The 16,027-nt window shown below is 41.4% G+C and overlaps 1 protein-coding gene across 2 annotated transcripts; it reads right to left on the minus strand.

Moving 5' to 3' along the window:
* Positions 1–428: 428 nt before the first annotated feature.
* Positions 429–15,436, minus strand: LOC138589719 (PHD finger protein 20-like). Of its 2 annotated transcripts, XM_069660135.1 has the most exons (19): positions 15,399–15,436; positions 14,373–14,500; positions 13,244–13,323; positions 12,881–13,052; positions 12,568–12,652; positions 11,778–11,851; positions 11,401–11,677; positions 11,138–11,221; positions 10,140–10,199; positions 9,634–9,820; positions 9,435–9,544; positions 9,227–9,349; positions 8,225–8,311; positions 7,944–8,086; positions 7,642–7,741; positions 7,333–7,528; positions 7,053–7,251; positions 5,047–5,308; positions 429–3,578 (listed from the first exon to the last, which is right to left on the minus strand). In XM_069660135.1, the coding sequence occupies exons 3-19, from the start codon at positions 13,321–13,323 to the stop codon at positions 3,442–3,444; spliced, it is 2,376 nt and encodes a 791-aa protein (XP_069516236.1). In that variant the 5' UTR covers positions 14,373–14,500; positions 15,399–15,436; the 3' UTR covers positions 429–3,441. The 2 variants fall into 2 exon arrangements, with proteins under 2 accessions (XP_069516236.1, XP_069516237.1); XM_069660136.1 differs by lacking the exon at positions 14,373–14,500 and having other exon boundaries at positions 15,399–15,422.
* Between the last annotated feature and the right edge of the window lie 591 nt (positions 15,437–16,027).

The raw sequence follows: 16,027 nt of genomic DNA on the forward strand, positions 1-16,027 counted from the left end.
ATAAAATAACTTATTTAACTTTTTGTGTGCAAAGATGTAAATTTAAAAGTTGAGTCTGTTTACGTATCTTATTTTGTGTACTTAATTATATCCAGGTTTTTTATGCTCTTGCATTCTCCCCTTTGTTATGTTAACACTGCAATCTGTCACTCTTGAACAAATCAATGTTAATGTTATTTTATTAACAAACGTAATTTAATTCAAACTAACAGGGTTTGTTTCTCTCCAGCAGACTACACAGCAGAACAATTTGGTAAAATGCACAGAAAACAACAGAAGAACAAAACTGCTGAATAAAAACTAAATACGCTGAATATTTTATGGAGTTTGGTTGGTCGTGAAAATGTTTCTGCAGAAGAAACTTGGACCTCCGTGTTTCTGAAGTCCAGCCTTTTACACAAAATGTGTGAAAGTGACACAAAACAGACTGAAGGTTAAACATTTTAATCAAAGTCAGACGTCCTCAGAAAAACGTTTCTTCATGCTTTTAACAAAGTATCAAAGTGAAAATAGAAACTTTCGTGTGCAGGTCCTCGACAACTCAGAACATTATCACACGACCAAATCATCTGATCTCAGGTGAGCTCAGATCAGACCTGCCTGTGTTTTTCGAGGACCTGAACACAGCGTCTGGAGCTGATTTCACTACAGCTGAACTGCTAATAAAAAAGCATCACATTTTTACAACAGCTGAAGAGAAGAGAAGCTTTTCTACAGAGTTAACCAGCCGACAACCTGATTACAAAAGAATTGGGACACTGTTAAACGTACATAACATTTTCAGGCATCAAATTCAGACGTTGTTCTGTTTGCACATTAAATTAAACGTCTTATTTCTGTTTTCAATGATTGTGAGTCAAATATTGGATAAGCAAATTACAGCTTTGTGTTTTATTCACGATTTAAACAGCGTAGCAACTTTTAATGTAATCTGTGTCGTGACCAAATAATCTTTCTATCAAAATAAATCTACAGCTTTATACAGTCTCTTCCACAAGTGTATAAAACATTCATTTACATTTTCTTTTGTCACAACAGAGGAATCATCTGTCAGTGTATCTCTGAAAACTACGGAAGCCCAGAGTGGCCGTGCAACTACTGGGTGCTAACGCGCCAAAAGATTCAGTATTTCGTATTTGTGAAACCTATACTAAATATAAAGCTGTGTAATGTGTTTGTGCATTACTTATGTTGTACGCTAACACAGTCTGGGAGTACGAGGTACATGTATGCGATGCCGGCTGAGTTCAATGTGTGGTGTGAACCTCGTGTGCAATCATTAACGAGCATAACTTCACAAGATGCTCCACGTTCCTCATGTTCGTGCAGGCGGCTGGCTGCTCTCCTGATATTCCCTTCATAATAACACAACTTTATTTTCGTAATATTACGATTTTATTCTTGAAATCAGATTCTTTTTCTTTAACGTGGCCCTAACACTCCGTCATAGCTTCATAATGGGAACTCTTGATCGGCCACGTTTTGAGCTTTCAGTTGCTTAAAATGTCGAGACATCTTTGCTTTCCGGGAGCATGAACACACCTTTCTGTCGTTAACGTAATCGTTGGGCTGTGATCTTATGAAAACGACTTCAAAAAAGTTGTAAGAAGTTTATTAGACTGTTATAACCTCGCGCTGCCCAACGGCTTTAATAAGAAATATTCACAATACTTAATAAGCACCAGCAGAACTCTATCTGTAAGAAGTATTTATATGTACAGAGGTGAATCTTCAGAAAGGTGAAATTCGTTAAGGTTAAACTGAAAGAATCGTTCAGAGCCAGCTCTCTATAGGCGTGAGATGCAGCTGCAACACTACAAAGTGGAGCATTTTGTTACACACACTGTTCCCAAAGGTAAAGAATGAACTTAATGCCTGTTAAAACATTTTGTCTTTGTAAAATAGGAAAAAAAACTTAAATCTAGAAAGGTAGAAGAATTCACAGATAAAACAAATACTTTCATAAAGACAAACAAACACCTGTTCTGAACTGAGTTTGAGAGAAATATTAATCTGTCAACGTTCTGCTGCAGCTCAAATTAAACGTTCTGTGTCTGTGCATCGTGTGTTTACCGTTACTGTGTGAACATGTGAACATTACACTGTACTTGTGCCATCTTTTCTTTTGCTCAAACTATATTGGATGAACTCTCCCTGCTGAAAGGGGGCAATGACGTGTGTGTGTAATACATGTTCAAATTCCTGCTTCCCTACGTCCTATAAAAGCCTGTTCACAACATGTACAAAAAGAAAGAAGCTAGCTTAGCCTATTAGCTTCTTTTGCACCATCTAGAACTACTGTAGCTCCTCAGTCTTTTAATTGAACTGTGCCAGCTTATTGTGACAGAGCTTACAGCCTTGTTTGAGCTAAACATCTGGCAGGTTTCACTCCTAATCTCTCCGACTTCTCTTTGAATACATTTCTGATAAAACTTTGAAATGACTGTGAGCTCATGTTGTATTTGCTCTAGCACGTGCTCTTCCCCTCCTGACAGACTTCAGCAGGTGGGACAATCTTAAACGTTTCAGGGGCAAGTTTAACACGATCACTGACAGAGGAGGCTTTTATATAAACAAACGAGAACGCTACAGCTGGGGAACGTTCTGATCCCCTATCGCATCAGTGTAAAACAAACTGGACTGATTAGTCTTGTTACTAAATCATATCATGTCAAACATCTTTGTATTATGATGAACTAGAAGTTAAACGAAGAAGATGTCTGAATTAGCTACCTAGCCTAACAGCCTACTGATACCTCACACATTTCGTTGCTAGGATTCCTCTGCGCCCGTTCATAACGCTCCTTAAAAATACAAATTTAACTGAAAGATTTCAGATGTATTTACACGTTCAGAATGTCCTGGATGTCAGGCGCGAACAAAAAGCCTCAGAGGAGTAAATGACCCTGTACAGAGTAAACAGAGGGACTGATGGCTAGTGCTAGCCCCGGCTGCTGTGTTAGCGCTCATCAGGCTTGTCGTCACACAAATGGACCTTCGAATCTCCTGGAAATGTTTTTTTTCTTACTAAAAAAAGATTATTACAGTCACTAGCTGTTAGCTTTGTCTGATGCTAATAACACCAACATGCTCCGTGTCAGTTTAGTAACCAAAGTTTAAATTTAAAAGACATCCGAACAGAAAAATGTCATCGAGTCCAAACACTGAAATCCAGTCGTCCCCTCCTGCTGTGTTTCTGTGAAATGTTCTGGTGCCTTTGAGAGAAAGAAAATCTTCAGTCGGTTTATAGAAACAGTTATAATCCTCTTTGTCTGACAGTTCAGCTTTTCTCCACCAGAGAGGGCGCTGTGCTGTGAACAGTTTTATCTCCTGAGTCTTGAGCTCTAAGACTCGTCTCAACAAGTCTGTCTAGTCGCGTGCTCGCTCCCGTCAGCACAGACTGGCAGGGTCAAAGGTCAGGGGTTTAAGGAGAGATAGGTGTCAGCGCCAGACCGACAGGCGTCTCACGGTGCACAGGTCATGCAGCAGCCGCCTGATTCGCTGTTTGAGCTGTGGGAGGCGGGACAAAGGGTCGGGAGGCTCAAGCTCGCCTGAGTGGTCCAACCAGGACTCCAACACTGGAGAGAGAGAGAGAGAGAGAGAGAGAGAGAGGGAGAGAGAGAGAGAGAGAGAGAGAGAGAGAGAGAGACAGAGATGTATTATAATTTTACATTTTGTTCCTTTTAGGAGGGATAACACTTTTTCTGTAACTTATTGTTACACCTAAACATCCCTCGATCTGACACCGTGTCCTAACAGCATGCGAGCGTCAGACATCGCGTAACATCGGACGCTCGCCATCCACACTGCATCCGTCAAACTTACACTTTGATTACGTCAGATAAAACAAACCATATTGCTATCAGCTGTACGCTGGAGACCAGAGGGGTGTGCTATGAAGCAAGATTGGTGTGTGAATGTGATGGATGACAGCAGTGTTACGCGAGATGCTCCCCTTGGTAAAGAAAGCTGACAAGCTCTACTGAACAAGGAAAGTAAAAGAATATCAGGAAACATTTTGTTACTGGACGCTCCCAGCTCCTTGGCAGTCTCCCTGCAGCCAGCTGCCCCTTTATTTAGATTTTTGTTGTGAAATGAGGAGGTATCATACAGGTAACTACTCATCTTCATGATATAACATCTCCTCGTCCTTGTCTACGCGAGCGACAGGAGTGAAAATGGAAACAGGATCAGGATCAAACCGGGGTGCTGCGCAGCGCTGCGTCGCTCGCAGCCAGTTAGGACATTCCAACAGAAAACAAAGTAATTCAACCGATTTTGTCGCTGACGCTCGATCACGTCGCATTCAGTTAGGACACCGTGTTACACAACCAGGGCTGCCTGTTACTAGTCAACCCTCCTGTTAATAATCGATTAAAGAGTCTTAGTCAATTAGGTTTTCACTGGTAGTTAAGTCCCAGATAAAAAAGTAAAGGGATAAAGTCTAAAGTTTAAAGGATTATAACATCCTCTCTCAGCCCTGGAACCCAAACCATTTTATGATGCCTCAGAAGAAATACAGTACATGTTAAAGTTTTTATCTGGTTATAAAAGAGACCCATGTGCAGGACAAGATCAGCAAAGAGAGAAGCGCTTTGTCCACAGGGGGCGCTATAATACACACAACATGAACGATCCTCAAAGGAGCTTTAAATAACAAATATTATGAACGCGTCAACTCACGCCATAAACAACAACTTGTCAGATTACTTCTGTTAAATCAGTGCCCTGAATATTACAATGGTACTGACATAGAAACAGTTTGAATATGGATCATCAGTCAGCTCCGGTTTAAATACAGTTCAAATAATCAGGTCAGAATCTGCATCAAAATCAATCCAGCACATCGAACGGCCTGAACCCGGTTATATAACGTCACTATTGTGTTTTCAGCTTGTTTCACTGCAGCAAAGAGGCCAAACCCCCCACTGTGCGTATTTTGTGTAAATAAAATTGCATGACCGTGTGTGTGTGTGTGTGTGTGTGTGCGTGTGTGTGTGTGTGTGCGTGTGTGCGTGTGTGCGTGTGTGCGTGTGTGTGTGTTACCATCCAGCTCTCGCTCAATCATGTCCATCCTGGCGCTGATCTGCTGGTGAAGAGACTCCACGTGCTCCTGCAGGTTCAGCTGACACTCGGCCACAGACGCCGCACGGGGCTCGGGTGTGTGCGTCTGAGCGTGCGTGTGCTCGTAGCCATCTGTGTGTGCGTGATTCTCTCTTTTTATCCTGGTTGTGTCTATGTGTGTCAGGATGTGTGTATCTGTCGCGGCATCAGCTGGTTTCAGGTTGACGTCTTCAATCTTTATTTCCTGCAGAACCAGAATAAGAAAGCGGCCTTATCATCGGGTCAAAGATGGCCGCCACAGGACACCTTTTTAATGACATGGCAGCAGGATTTCTGAAGATTAGTGCTGCTTTTATGTTTTATAAGACGCCTTTCCACAGCTCTCACTCTCACAGAACCAGCAGGTAAAAATAGTTCCACATTTACCAGAATGAATCCAGAGCCTCAAACTGGTTTTGGGTTGTTTCATAGCAACAGCAGGAGCATGCTCAGTGCTGCTTCTGCTAAAGATCTCTGTGACTCTTTTTAAATCAAACCGACTGAATGATGCATCTTTTTCATCCCTCACGTTACCTGTGCTCCACATGTCTGCAAAGTCACACCAGGAAGAAGCTAATGCCTATCATATATTGAAAGGAAAGCTGTGTCACAGCAGGGCTTTGAGATAAATGCTAACACTAACATGCTGATGATCAGCAGGTACGATTTACAGTTTTAGCTTGCTAACATTTATTAAGTATTATATTACATATTTTTGTATAATATATTTTACCATATTTTGTTTAATTTAAAGTAATATTCTGGGAAATTTTCATGTCTGTTAAGTCTCTCTCTGTCTCTGAATGAGGCAACACAGTGGTGACTGAGCCAATGGCCTACTGATGAAAGCCTTTGCATTTGCAGTATATAAAAAATCACAAGCGGCGCCCAGTTAGTGACGCGTTTTCCATCAGCCAGCAGTGGTTGGTCTGCCAGAGAGGGTAGGCGGAGCTAAGCGGCTGCTTTTCCGCTCTCTGCAAGTGTTGCGAGTAAACAGTAATCTACTATGGCTGAACAAACAAAGAAAAGATGGATGACTACAGATACAACTTCAACAAGAAGTGACAAGCCAAAGAAGAAGAAACAAACTCGACGCTCAGATGAAGCAAACAGTCTGAAAAGGAAAGCGACCGTCAGCCAGGAAAATCAAGAGTTACAACCGGAGCCGACCGTGGACGTCTGGTTAATTAAGTTTACTCTTGTAATTACCATTTATCACCATTAGTTGCCGCCAAATAGAATTAAACTGAGATCTTCGAGATTGTCAGTTTAAGTTCATTGAAAGTAGAAATATTGCTGTTCGCCTGCGTTCTATTCCCATATTCAGTCTTTTTGCATCAAACCAACAAGATCTGGGGTTCAGATCTGGATTGGGCTGGCCATGACATGCAGAGGGAGCTGCTGATTTAGGGAACATTTGAAATGGTCTCTTATTTTTTCCAGAGCTGTCTGTGGGAACCTACTAAACCCTGATTCTGATTAGTTTCTCTTAGTGAGACGTATCCACACTTTGTCACAGGTGCAGTCTTTGCTGTTACTGTTTGATATGTAAAAATGTGGTTAACACTGATGGCAATCAAAGACCAAAAAATTGCAGCCAATTTATTAAATTGGTAATCAATGGCCGCCTGCGCACCCGGCTGAATCAAATGAAGCCTACGTTTAACTTGAATAAAATCTGTCCAATCAAAATAATGAACAAGCTGATCAAAGTTTATCAGAATTTACAGGACGTCCACCTGTGAGTAACAAAAAGATACTCGGTAATCATAATGAGCTCTTCAAACTAAACCTCCAGTATAATTGTCTGGTCATCGTATCTGGTACTGGCCCCGTCTGTGCAGCCAGCAGCTTAAACACGATGACAGAAACTAGATCTGTACGTCAAAGATTTATATTTCATGTAACTGGACTCAGACATGTGGCTGCTGCTTCCTGTCAGCTTTTACCTTCTGCTCAGTGTCCTCCTCCTGCTTCACTGCAGCCGGCTCCTCTGCTTTCTCCCATGATGCTCCAGGCTTCTGGTAGCAGTGCTCACTGCTGACGTAACAGAGGGGAGGGTCTCCTCTCGGGCTGGATGTAAACCTCGGCCCCTCCTCTCTTCTCCATGGTAACCTCCACAGCTGCAGATCGGGGTGGGATGGAGAGCTGCGGATACAAACAGGCAGATTAAATAACCTGTTTGTCTCTGAGGACGGAAACGGAGTCTCTGCTGTGACTGTGACTCACTGTAAGAGGCTGATCTTGAGCTGCAGCCCGCTGAGGACCTGATTGAGGCCGTGTGTGTGCGCCAGCAGGCGGCTGGTGTGTGAGATTTTGGAGGCGTTGATCTCCGAGTAGTTCTCCTTCACGCACGACAGGCCGAACATGTGACCAGATATCAGCAAATCAGGTTCTGACAGGAAGCGCTGAGCCCGCCTCCAACCTGAACATGAGAGTTACAGATAGAAAACAGGATGAGACACACACACAATAAAAAACAGCATTAACTATGTAGCTCTTGTCAACAAAACAGATGGAATTTGAGGATCACTGTACCTGCAGTGTGTCTGCAGTAGTAGCAGATGTAGTTGTGAGGGACGTTGTCTTCATATAAACCCATACAGGTGCCATGCTGCCAACACAGACACGACTCGCACTATACGCACGCGCACACACACACACACACACACACACACACACACACACACACACACACACACACACACACACAAAGACAGAAAGGTTACATGAAATCTTACAGATGCAACACTGTTAGAGATTGTTTAAAACGTGAACTTTGTTATGTGTAAGAATTATCTGTGTGTGTGTGTGTGTTTGGGGGGGGGGGGGAATGTTACCTGGATCATGAAATCATTCTCCTCGTCCACCTCGCACACACACCTCACAACCTCACACTCTTCTGTATCCATAGAAACAGGCCAAAAGGGCGTGTCCTCTCCACTCTCTGCCGTCAGAGTTGACCAGTCACTGCCGTCCTCGACTGAAAGAGAGGAGACGAGGTCAGAGACGAGCCACCAATGTCTGACTTCGATCGACTGTGCACAGTTTTATTACAAGTGTGTGTGTGTGTGTTTGCGTGTGTGTGTGTGTGTGCGTGTGTGTGTGTGTGTGTTCCCACCATGTGTGTGTGTGATGGGATTCTCAGAGGACAGCTTCAGAGTGATTGGAGGTCTGTCTGAGTTCTCATCATCACTGCTGCCGAGTCCTGACGAGAAGAAACAAACAGCACAATAAGTTGTCACACCAAAACCAACATTATTATAATACTAATAAAAATACACTTTTATTTTATTAATCAGCTACAACAGACTTTCTAAAATCTGCTATGTGGGTGAAAAGGACAGGTGCAGGCAGGTGTTCAAAAAAAGGAAGTTAGTTGTTGTTGTTGTTGTTGACTCACATATCAACAGTTATGGTTTCACTATCAACTACGGTAAGATTCCCACAGGGTTAAAACTACTACTTTAAATTAAAATTATCCTTCAATATTGTTATTGTAAGTGTGAGACAACATGACAGAAAGGATCCCTACAGAGATAGACCTTTGTGTTACAGAGGAAGATGATTGTTTTAACCACAAACAGACGTTACATCGCTCTCTGCAGACACACCAGACTCCACTAACAAAAACAGTGATTTTATCCTGCTGGTCTATCCCTGCATCAATCATGATTGTTACACAAATATTATGTTAGATGCAATAGAACCATTTAAAACACCAAAGTCACACAATAATGCAACAAGCAAGAGAAGAGAATGATGTTTATTTAACCAAAAAACCAGCTGTTACATCGCTCTCTTCAAAGCCACCAGACTCCATTGAAAAAAACAGTAAATTTACCTCGCAAAACACTAAAAGCAAGTACACGACAATGCACACAAATTAATTGATCGAAGCAGCGGTAGACCAGCAGCTCCTGTGTTCTGCAAGGCAAAATCACTGTTTTTGTAAATGGGGTCTGGTGGCTTTGAAGCGATGATGTAACGTCTGTTCCTGGTTAAAGAAAAATGCATCTTGCTGTTTAACGAAAGGATGTAACTCTGTAGGGACCCTTTACGAAAACCCAAAAAGCTGGGTTGACAGTTTTTGATATTTTCTTTCATGCTCACTGACTCTCACCTGAATGACATCTCCTCTTCTTCTTCTTCTTTTTCTTCTTCTTTAGTTTCACTCTCAGGAAGTTTTTCCTTTCCCTTCTGTCCTGTCCTCCTGTTTTCTCCCTCACTCCTTCCCTCTTCATGTCTGCTCAAAGACATGAAGGTCAGAGTTGTATTTATGCTACAGTTTAAAGCAGATTAAACACATTTAAACCACATTTTAATCCTACCTGTTCCCACGATGCTGTGCTCTCTGTCCACATGCTGGCAGGTGTTGTCCTGGTCCTCACTCCTCCTCTCTGACATAAAGTCGCCCCCCTTGGATACTGACCTCTTCCTCCTGTAACAACAGTCAGTTTTAAACACAACTTTCCTCCTGTTAACCTCCTTTTAAAGCTTTTACTCTGGGGTTTGAACCATCATCCTGACCTCGGAGGCTCCTGCTCGCTGCCTTGCTCGTCCAGCTGCTGGTCGGAGTGGTAGTATTTGATGTGGTAGTGCAGCAGACTGGCCTTCCTGAACGACTTGGTGCAGCCGGCTGCGGGACACTTGAAGGGGTTGTGGTCCAGCTCGATGGAGAGAATAGGAGGAGGCTGGTTCTTGATCACCCTGTACACTGAGAGGAGGGAGGAGCAGCAGAGGAAAGGAGGCGTGAATATCTAAAACTCAACTTTATAATCTTGTAAAAACATATTTTCAGCAGATTGGTGCTACTGTAAATCAACATGTTGCCGAACTTCTTGTGGTTTTGTATCAGCATTTAGACTGCAACACCTTAAATCACAGCAGTGTGTGCTTTGTATGCTACAGTATTTGCTGAATTTAATAAAAGGAGCATTTGCATGTGTTAAAATGATACCTGCAGCGTGTCTATGTTTGTGTTAAAGTAGAGTTTAAAGTTTAATAGCGTGTGTATTGTGTGTGAGTGCACTTACATGGTTCTCTGCTGAACTTGTGTGTGGTGGGCAGGTGAGCCTGACGCTCCAACAGGACGTCTGAGAGATTAACAACACAAAGATTAAGATGCTAAAGAGCTATTAGGCTACTGACAAGATAAACATCAGTTTCAGCAAGTTTGTGATTGAATTAACCAAAATATTAAATGAGATTTGATTCTTTATTTCACCAGACAAACATTTATTATTTGGCCTCTTTCTCTGTGATGAAAATGAATAAATCTACCCGTTTACAGTGACTCTTTTTGTTATAATTAAATGTAACTGCTTTAATAATCATAAAAATAACATTATTTATAGAACACTTTTCAAAAAGTTACAAAATGCTGTATAATGCAATGACAAACATGGACCTGGGTAACGATATGTGGCGTGTATTTCATTGTATTGTGTAAATAAATGTAAAAATCTAAACATTGTTTCACACTTCTTAATTTTACTGAATGCCCGCAAGACACAATCTGAATGTCGTCAACAGTTAGCATGTAGGATTGAACACTGGCTGTTCAACGGAGGGGCTTAGCGAGTCACCATGAACCTAACGAGCATGTCTTTGGACTGTGGGAGGAAGCCGGAGTACCCGGAGGGAACCCACGCATGCATGGGGAGAACATGCAGACTCCTCACAGAAAGGCCCACTACGTCTGAACCGGGATTTAAACCAGGAACCTTCTTGCTTTGAGGCGATGGCGCTAACCACTGCACCATCATTCAGCCCCCTGTGTGAACAAGGGTATTGTTATATTTTCCTCCATTCCCTATGATTTTCTATTTATCCCATTATTAAGTGTATTCATTAAGTCTTTGGATCAATCTACATTTAATGATGAAACATTTAACTCTTTGAATCTTTACCTTCGTTCACACCAGACAGAATAAATACACCGTTAGCTTTAAATCACGTCTTTACATCGATGAGTGCTGCTTCACATCATCTGAGTTGTCCTGGACAGAATGATGCAGAATCTGATGTTTACCTTTGTCGATGTGGGCGGGGTTGGGAGGACCTGACTGGGCGGAGTCAGCTGTGATTGGCTCGTTCTGAACTCCACTGCTGCCGCCTGTAAAAGAAGCATCTCATTAGCATTAGCAACATCGTAGACACTGAAAGCTCTGCAGCGTCTGGAGAGACTGAGGCACCAATCAGGGCAATTAATTTACCCACAATCCATTTCAACACTTCTTAAGTCTTTACATTAACAGAGGGAGGGTGGTGGGGGTCAGAGGTTGTGTAACTTACTGTCATCTGTTTTCCTCTTTGCCGGTGGATGGGAGGATGAAGGTTCTGCCTTCCTCTTCCTCTCCTCCTCCCCTTCCTCAGCTCCTCCCTTCTCTTCTGACATCACCTTCTCCTCCATTTCCTCCTCCTTCTTTTCCTTCTTCTCCTCCTCCTCCTCACTCTCTCCTCTGTCCTCCTCCTCCCCCTCTTCCTCCTCCTCCTCCTCCTCCTCCTCCTCCCCACTCTCCCCTTCCTCCCATCCCTCGCTTCCCACCGCACTCTTCTCAGATCGGGACTTCTGAGTAAAAACACACACAGAGAAGAACACACAAACAAAAAACTAAGGTGACTGGTGAAGCCATTCAGATGACGACCAATGGGAATGAAGTATTTCTTACTTCCTGGAAGGGTTTGACCTTGGTGGGCTTCACAGTCCGGACCACGCCATCATAGAAACGCACTGTGTAGGAGTCTGACACACACGAACACAAATACACAAACAAGCAAAGCGGTTTAGCAGTTTTGATCATGTTGTTTAAACATCACAGCAATGTGTCCAGCTGCTAAAAGTCTAAGTCATGACTTCAGTCCAACCATTCAATCACCAGGAGAAGGATTTGTCCCATTTAGACCTCGACAAAATAACTTTTCCTCAGTGTTTTATATACTGGCAGAGAAAGCTAAGTTCTCCTGCTTGCAGAGCCGTGCAAGCAGTACCTACATGTCCCAGGATGCATTGCATGTGATCAGTAACGGCCTCCACCTCACAACGCTTCAGCTGTATCCTCTGGTTTGAAAAAATACTGCTGAATAACCAGTCAGCAAAAACACTGAATTATTATCTACTCATATTTTTGGATGCCTTTTTGTTCCTAGTGATGTTTTAAAGCTAGTTTGCAATACAAGGGAAGGCAGAAATAGTCAGTACTTCTTCAGGTACACTAACTAGCTGGTGCAAAAAGAAAAACAGACTTATATAATAACAGAGACAGAGAGAACATTTGCAACAAATGCAGGCTTTTTCACACTTTGTACCTCTCCCTGATAGACAGATAAGGCCTAAAAACAGTAAAATGTCCCTTTTAAAGACAAAAAAAACAGCTGTTGACAACTTAATTGATTGATCTAATTATTTCAGCACATATTTACAGCAACATATCGGTTGTATAAGATTAAACTGAGCCTCACCGTCCCTGTTGACTCTGAGGATTTTGGCCGGGTAGAAACGACAGTCGGTCCAACAGGCCAGAACCTTCGTACCTGAAACAAACCTCTGAGACAGAGAGGGAAGAGAGAGTGAAGTTAAACAAAGTCAACAGGGAAGAAGAGTAAATATAAAAATTCAGTGACTCTGACACTGATGGTTAAATATCAGAACAGTTCAGATGTAGACATACAGTTGGTCTATCCTACACAGACACACACACACACACAGACACACACACACACACACACACACACACACACACACACACACACACACACACTCAGTGTGTCGTACCGGCTGTGCACACGGAGGATTCAGGCCCTGCCTCCTTAGGCTGACTCGCTCCAGAGGACGCAGAAATGGTGAGGTCCACTGGAACCATTCATTGTGTCGACGGCTCCACTGACGGTAGTGGATCAGGACCTGCTCTGTGTCGTAGTCGATCTTCTCGATGGTGGCCGGGTACCTGATAGGGCGAAATTTTTAAAGTTAGCGAAACTGTTTCTAAAGATAAAGTGAAAAGAGGACGATTAAAGAAAAACAAAATAATTCAAGTGTGTGTCACAACAGCAGACTATTTATTTTGTGTGTATTTGTGTGTGTGTGTGTGTGTGTGTGTGTGTGTGTGTGTCTGTGCGCGTGTGTTTTGGTCCATACCAGTTCTTGTGGCGGTCTCGTGCCTCCAGCTGAGCTCCGACCTCAAAGGTTATTCCTGATCTGTCAGGAGGAGTCTTCATCTGGCATAAAACCGAGAAAACGTCCAATAAAACGTTTTTTTAAAGCTAATTAATTATTTGGAATTTAGTTTTTGTTTTACTGCAGTAAAATACAGGTAACATTCTGACAAACATGCGACACATGTTTCAGTTAAAATGTACTTGTACAAAAGCTCAGTGTCAGGTTTCACTCTGTTTAAACTGAGCTCGAGCAGTCATGCAAATGTTTGTGCCGTTAAGTAAAACCATTGTCTTTAACACAAATCTGTCCTACAGGCTAGCCACAACAGCAAAATACCGGAGAAAATTTGCATTGTATTTTCAGTCTGTGTAAATGCACAAATGTGCTGCTTTGCAAGAATGCTTTCCTCTGTATTTGTACCTGTGGTGTCAATGGGGCATTTCACATCATTGTTTTTCCTGTATAGACAGAGCTTCTAATGACACAGTAGTAAAACTGCCATTGTTTTTGCTTGTTTATAATGTACAACATAATCAGCTTTAGTTACCAAATATATGTACTAATGCAAGGAATCTGTCCGGTCTTTTTTCATTGTTTCAAATGAAATTCCACAAGGAAAATATTTGTGTTCAGTAAGTATGTCAAACAACATTAAAAAAAATCACCAATGACCAAAAACATATATAATAAATGTCCAAATCTTCATAACTGCAGGAGTCTCCTTGGCCTTTTTATGTGAAATCTTAGTCATTTGTTCAATAGCAATCAGCAACAAGTTTAGACAGAATTCAAATTAAAATGTCAATATCAAGTTTTGCCATCTCATTCAAAGTTTTATTTGCACACTGCCTATAAATTTCTTAAATAAAAGTTCAATTTCACCATCATTATGGCACGTACTGTATATGCTAAAGAGTATAATGAATACGCTTTAAATCAGCTCGGTTCTTTTTCACTTTAATTTTGGCGATAAATATGCGTTTTTAAACTTCACATTAATTTTATATTATATTAATAGCTTATGTGTATGTATTTAGCGGTCATGGACTTCCAAAGAATGTAAACGTCATTCATATCATTGTAATAATTGCTTTTACTGTGATCTTACCTCATATGTTTACATGTGACCAATAAACTCGATTGACTGATGGATTGCCCCCAGGAAGCGCGCTACTTTGACAGCTGTGATGTCGCGAGCGCGCGCTTCAGCTTACATCTTCGTCCTGCTGTTAAAATCTTTCAAACATAATGGAGAGAATCGTAGATGAAAATCGCTTAAAGTTGTATGGTTAGAGATATGTTGATATTATAACCAGTCGAAGGCGATATAAAAGTTGTTTCAGTTGGTTTTAAACATACGTCTACTTGACGTGATGACATCTCACAAATGACGTCGACAATGTCTGCGATATATAACGGTTACAGCCTAACTTTTTTTTTTACTTTAGTTTTACATAAAATGCAACAAATCAACAAATTTAGTCCTTATTAAAAGAGATATAACGTGCGTTTATAAACGTCAAACCGGATCCGTGTGTAATCAATGAAAATAACTCTTAAAGGGCTGCTTTTGACATTTCTGTGTCTGATCTGTTAGTTTCTTTTGTGAACGAAGCTAATTGGCTAACAAACCGCTAACGACTTCTATGCAGGATTTTGATTGGTTGCCTTTGCAGTCAGTAGAGGACAGAGTACCGCCCCTCGGGAGCCATTTGGATATTTGACAGTGGCTAAAAATGCTAAAGCTATCTGTGTTACTGTTAGCTTCAAAGAACACAAACCAGTGACACAAGACGAAACACAAATTGCTTCTGAAGTACACTAACGCTTATTACATTTGCATTGTAAAACACACAACAAAATGTTTATAGTAATTCATTGAGCTTGACCAGTTAGACAGAGTTGTATCTCTTTCCATTGACTTTGAATAGATAAGCTAACGGAGCTAACTGCTAGCCTCTGCTGAGGTGAACTAGCTCAGTCTGAAGTCACAGTGACAGCTGCAAGAAGAGAAACGTTTTCTTTTAACTAATGATCTGTCATGTAAGCGGAAACCTATATAAAACCGCCCATGCTGTTTAAATTTAATTTTGAGCGTTTACTGAGTAAATAAGTATCACAAAAGCTTGATTACCTCTCGCGCTACTTGTGCACTGCACTCTTTAGTACTGGGATAGCCATATAGCGCATGCGCGGACGGAGATGTTCAGCTGGGTTGTGTTTATCTGTCTGTCTATTGGAGGATTGTGTTTTGGGTTTCCATGTTGGCTTCCATCTCTTTGTTTAGTAAAGAAGAAATGCCTGTGAAAACAATAATACAGAGGAATACATAGCTGAAAAGATGGATGGGCCCTACTTTATAATGGGGATTTTAAAGGATTGAAGAACAATTAATGGCTAATAAAACATTTGTTAAATAAGATCAATCACAAGCAAGCTTGAGAAAAATCTGCAAAAATCAGCACAGACACTCTGGAAGTAAATACATTAATCAACAACTTTTTTTTATCCCTTACAAATGTAGACTTGCTCAATAAAACCCTTTATACTATTTCAACTGCACATGCTACAGTGTCAATAGTTTATATTGTAGTTATAAAACACTATGATATAGTGAGTAGAAAAGATATTTTTTCTACATTTGTCAACATCTGTGACCCAGCCTTCATAAACCATTTGTCATCATGAATATATAATATATACATTTTAAATAAGAAAATACAATTGTTGACAAATATTGTGCACCAACAAGCACTTTAAAAT

This window comes from Semicossyphus pulcher, unplaced genomic scaffold (genome assembly GCF_022749685.1).
Source record: "Semicossyphus pulcher isolate SPU_LCO1_2020_fin unplaced genomic scaffold, fSemPul1.0.p SCAF_13, whole genome shotgun sequence".
NCBI lineage: Eukaryota > Metazoa > Chordata > Actinopteri > Labriformes > Labridae > Semicossyphus > Semicossyphus pulcher.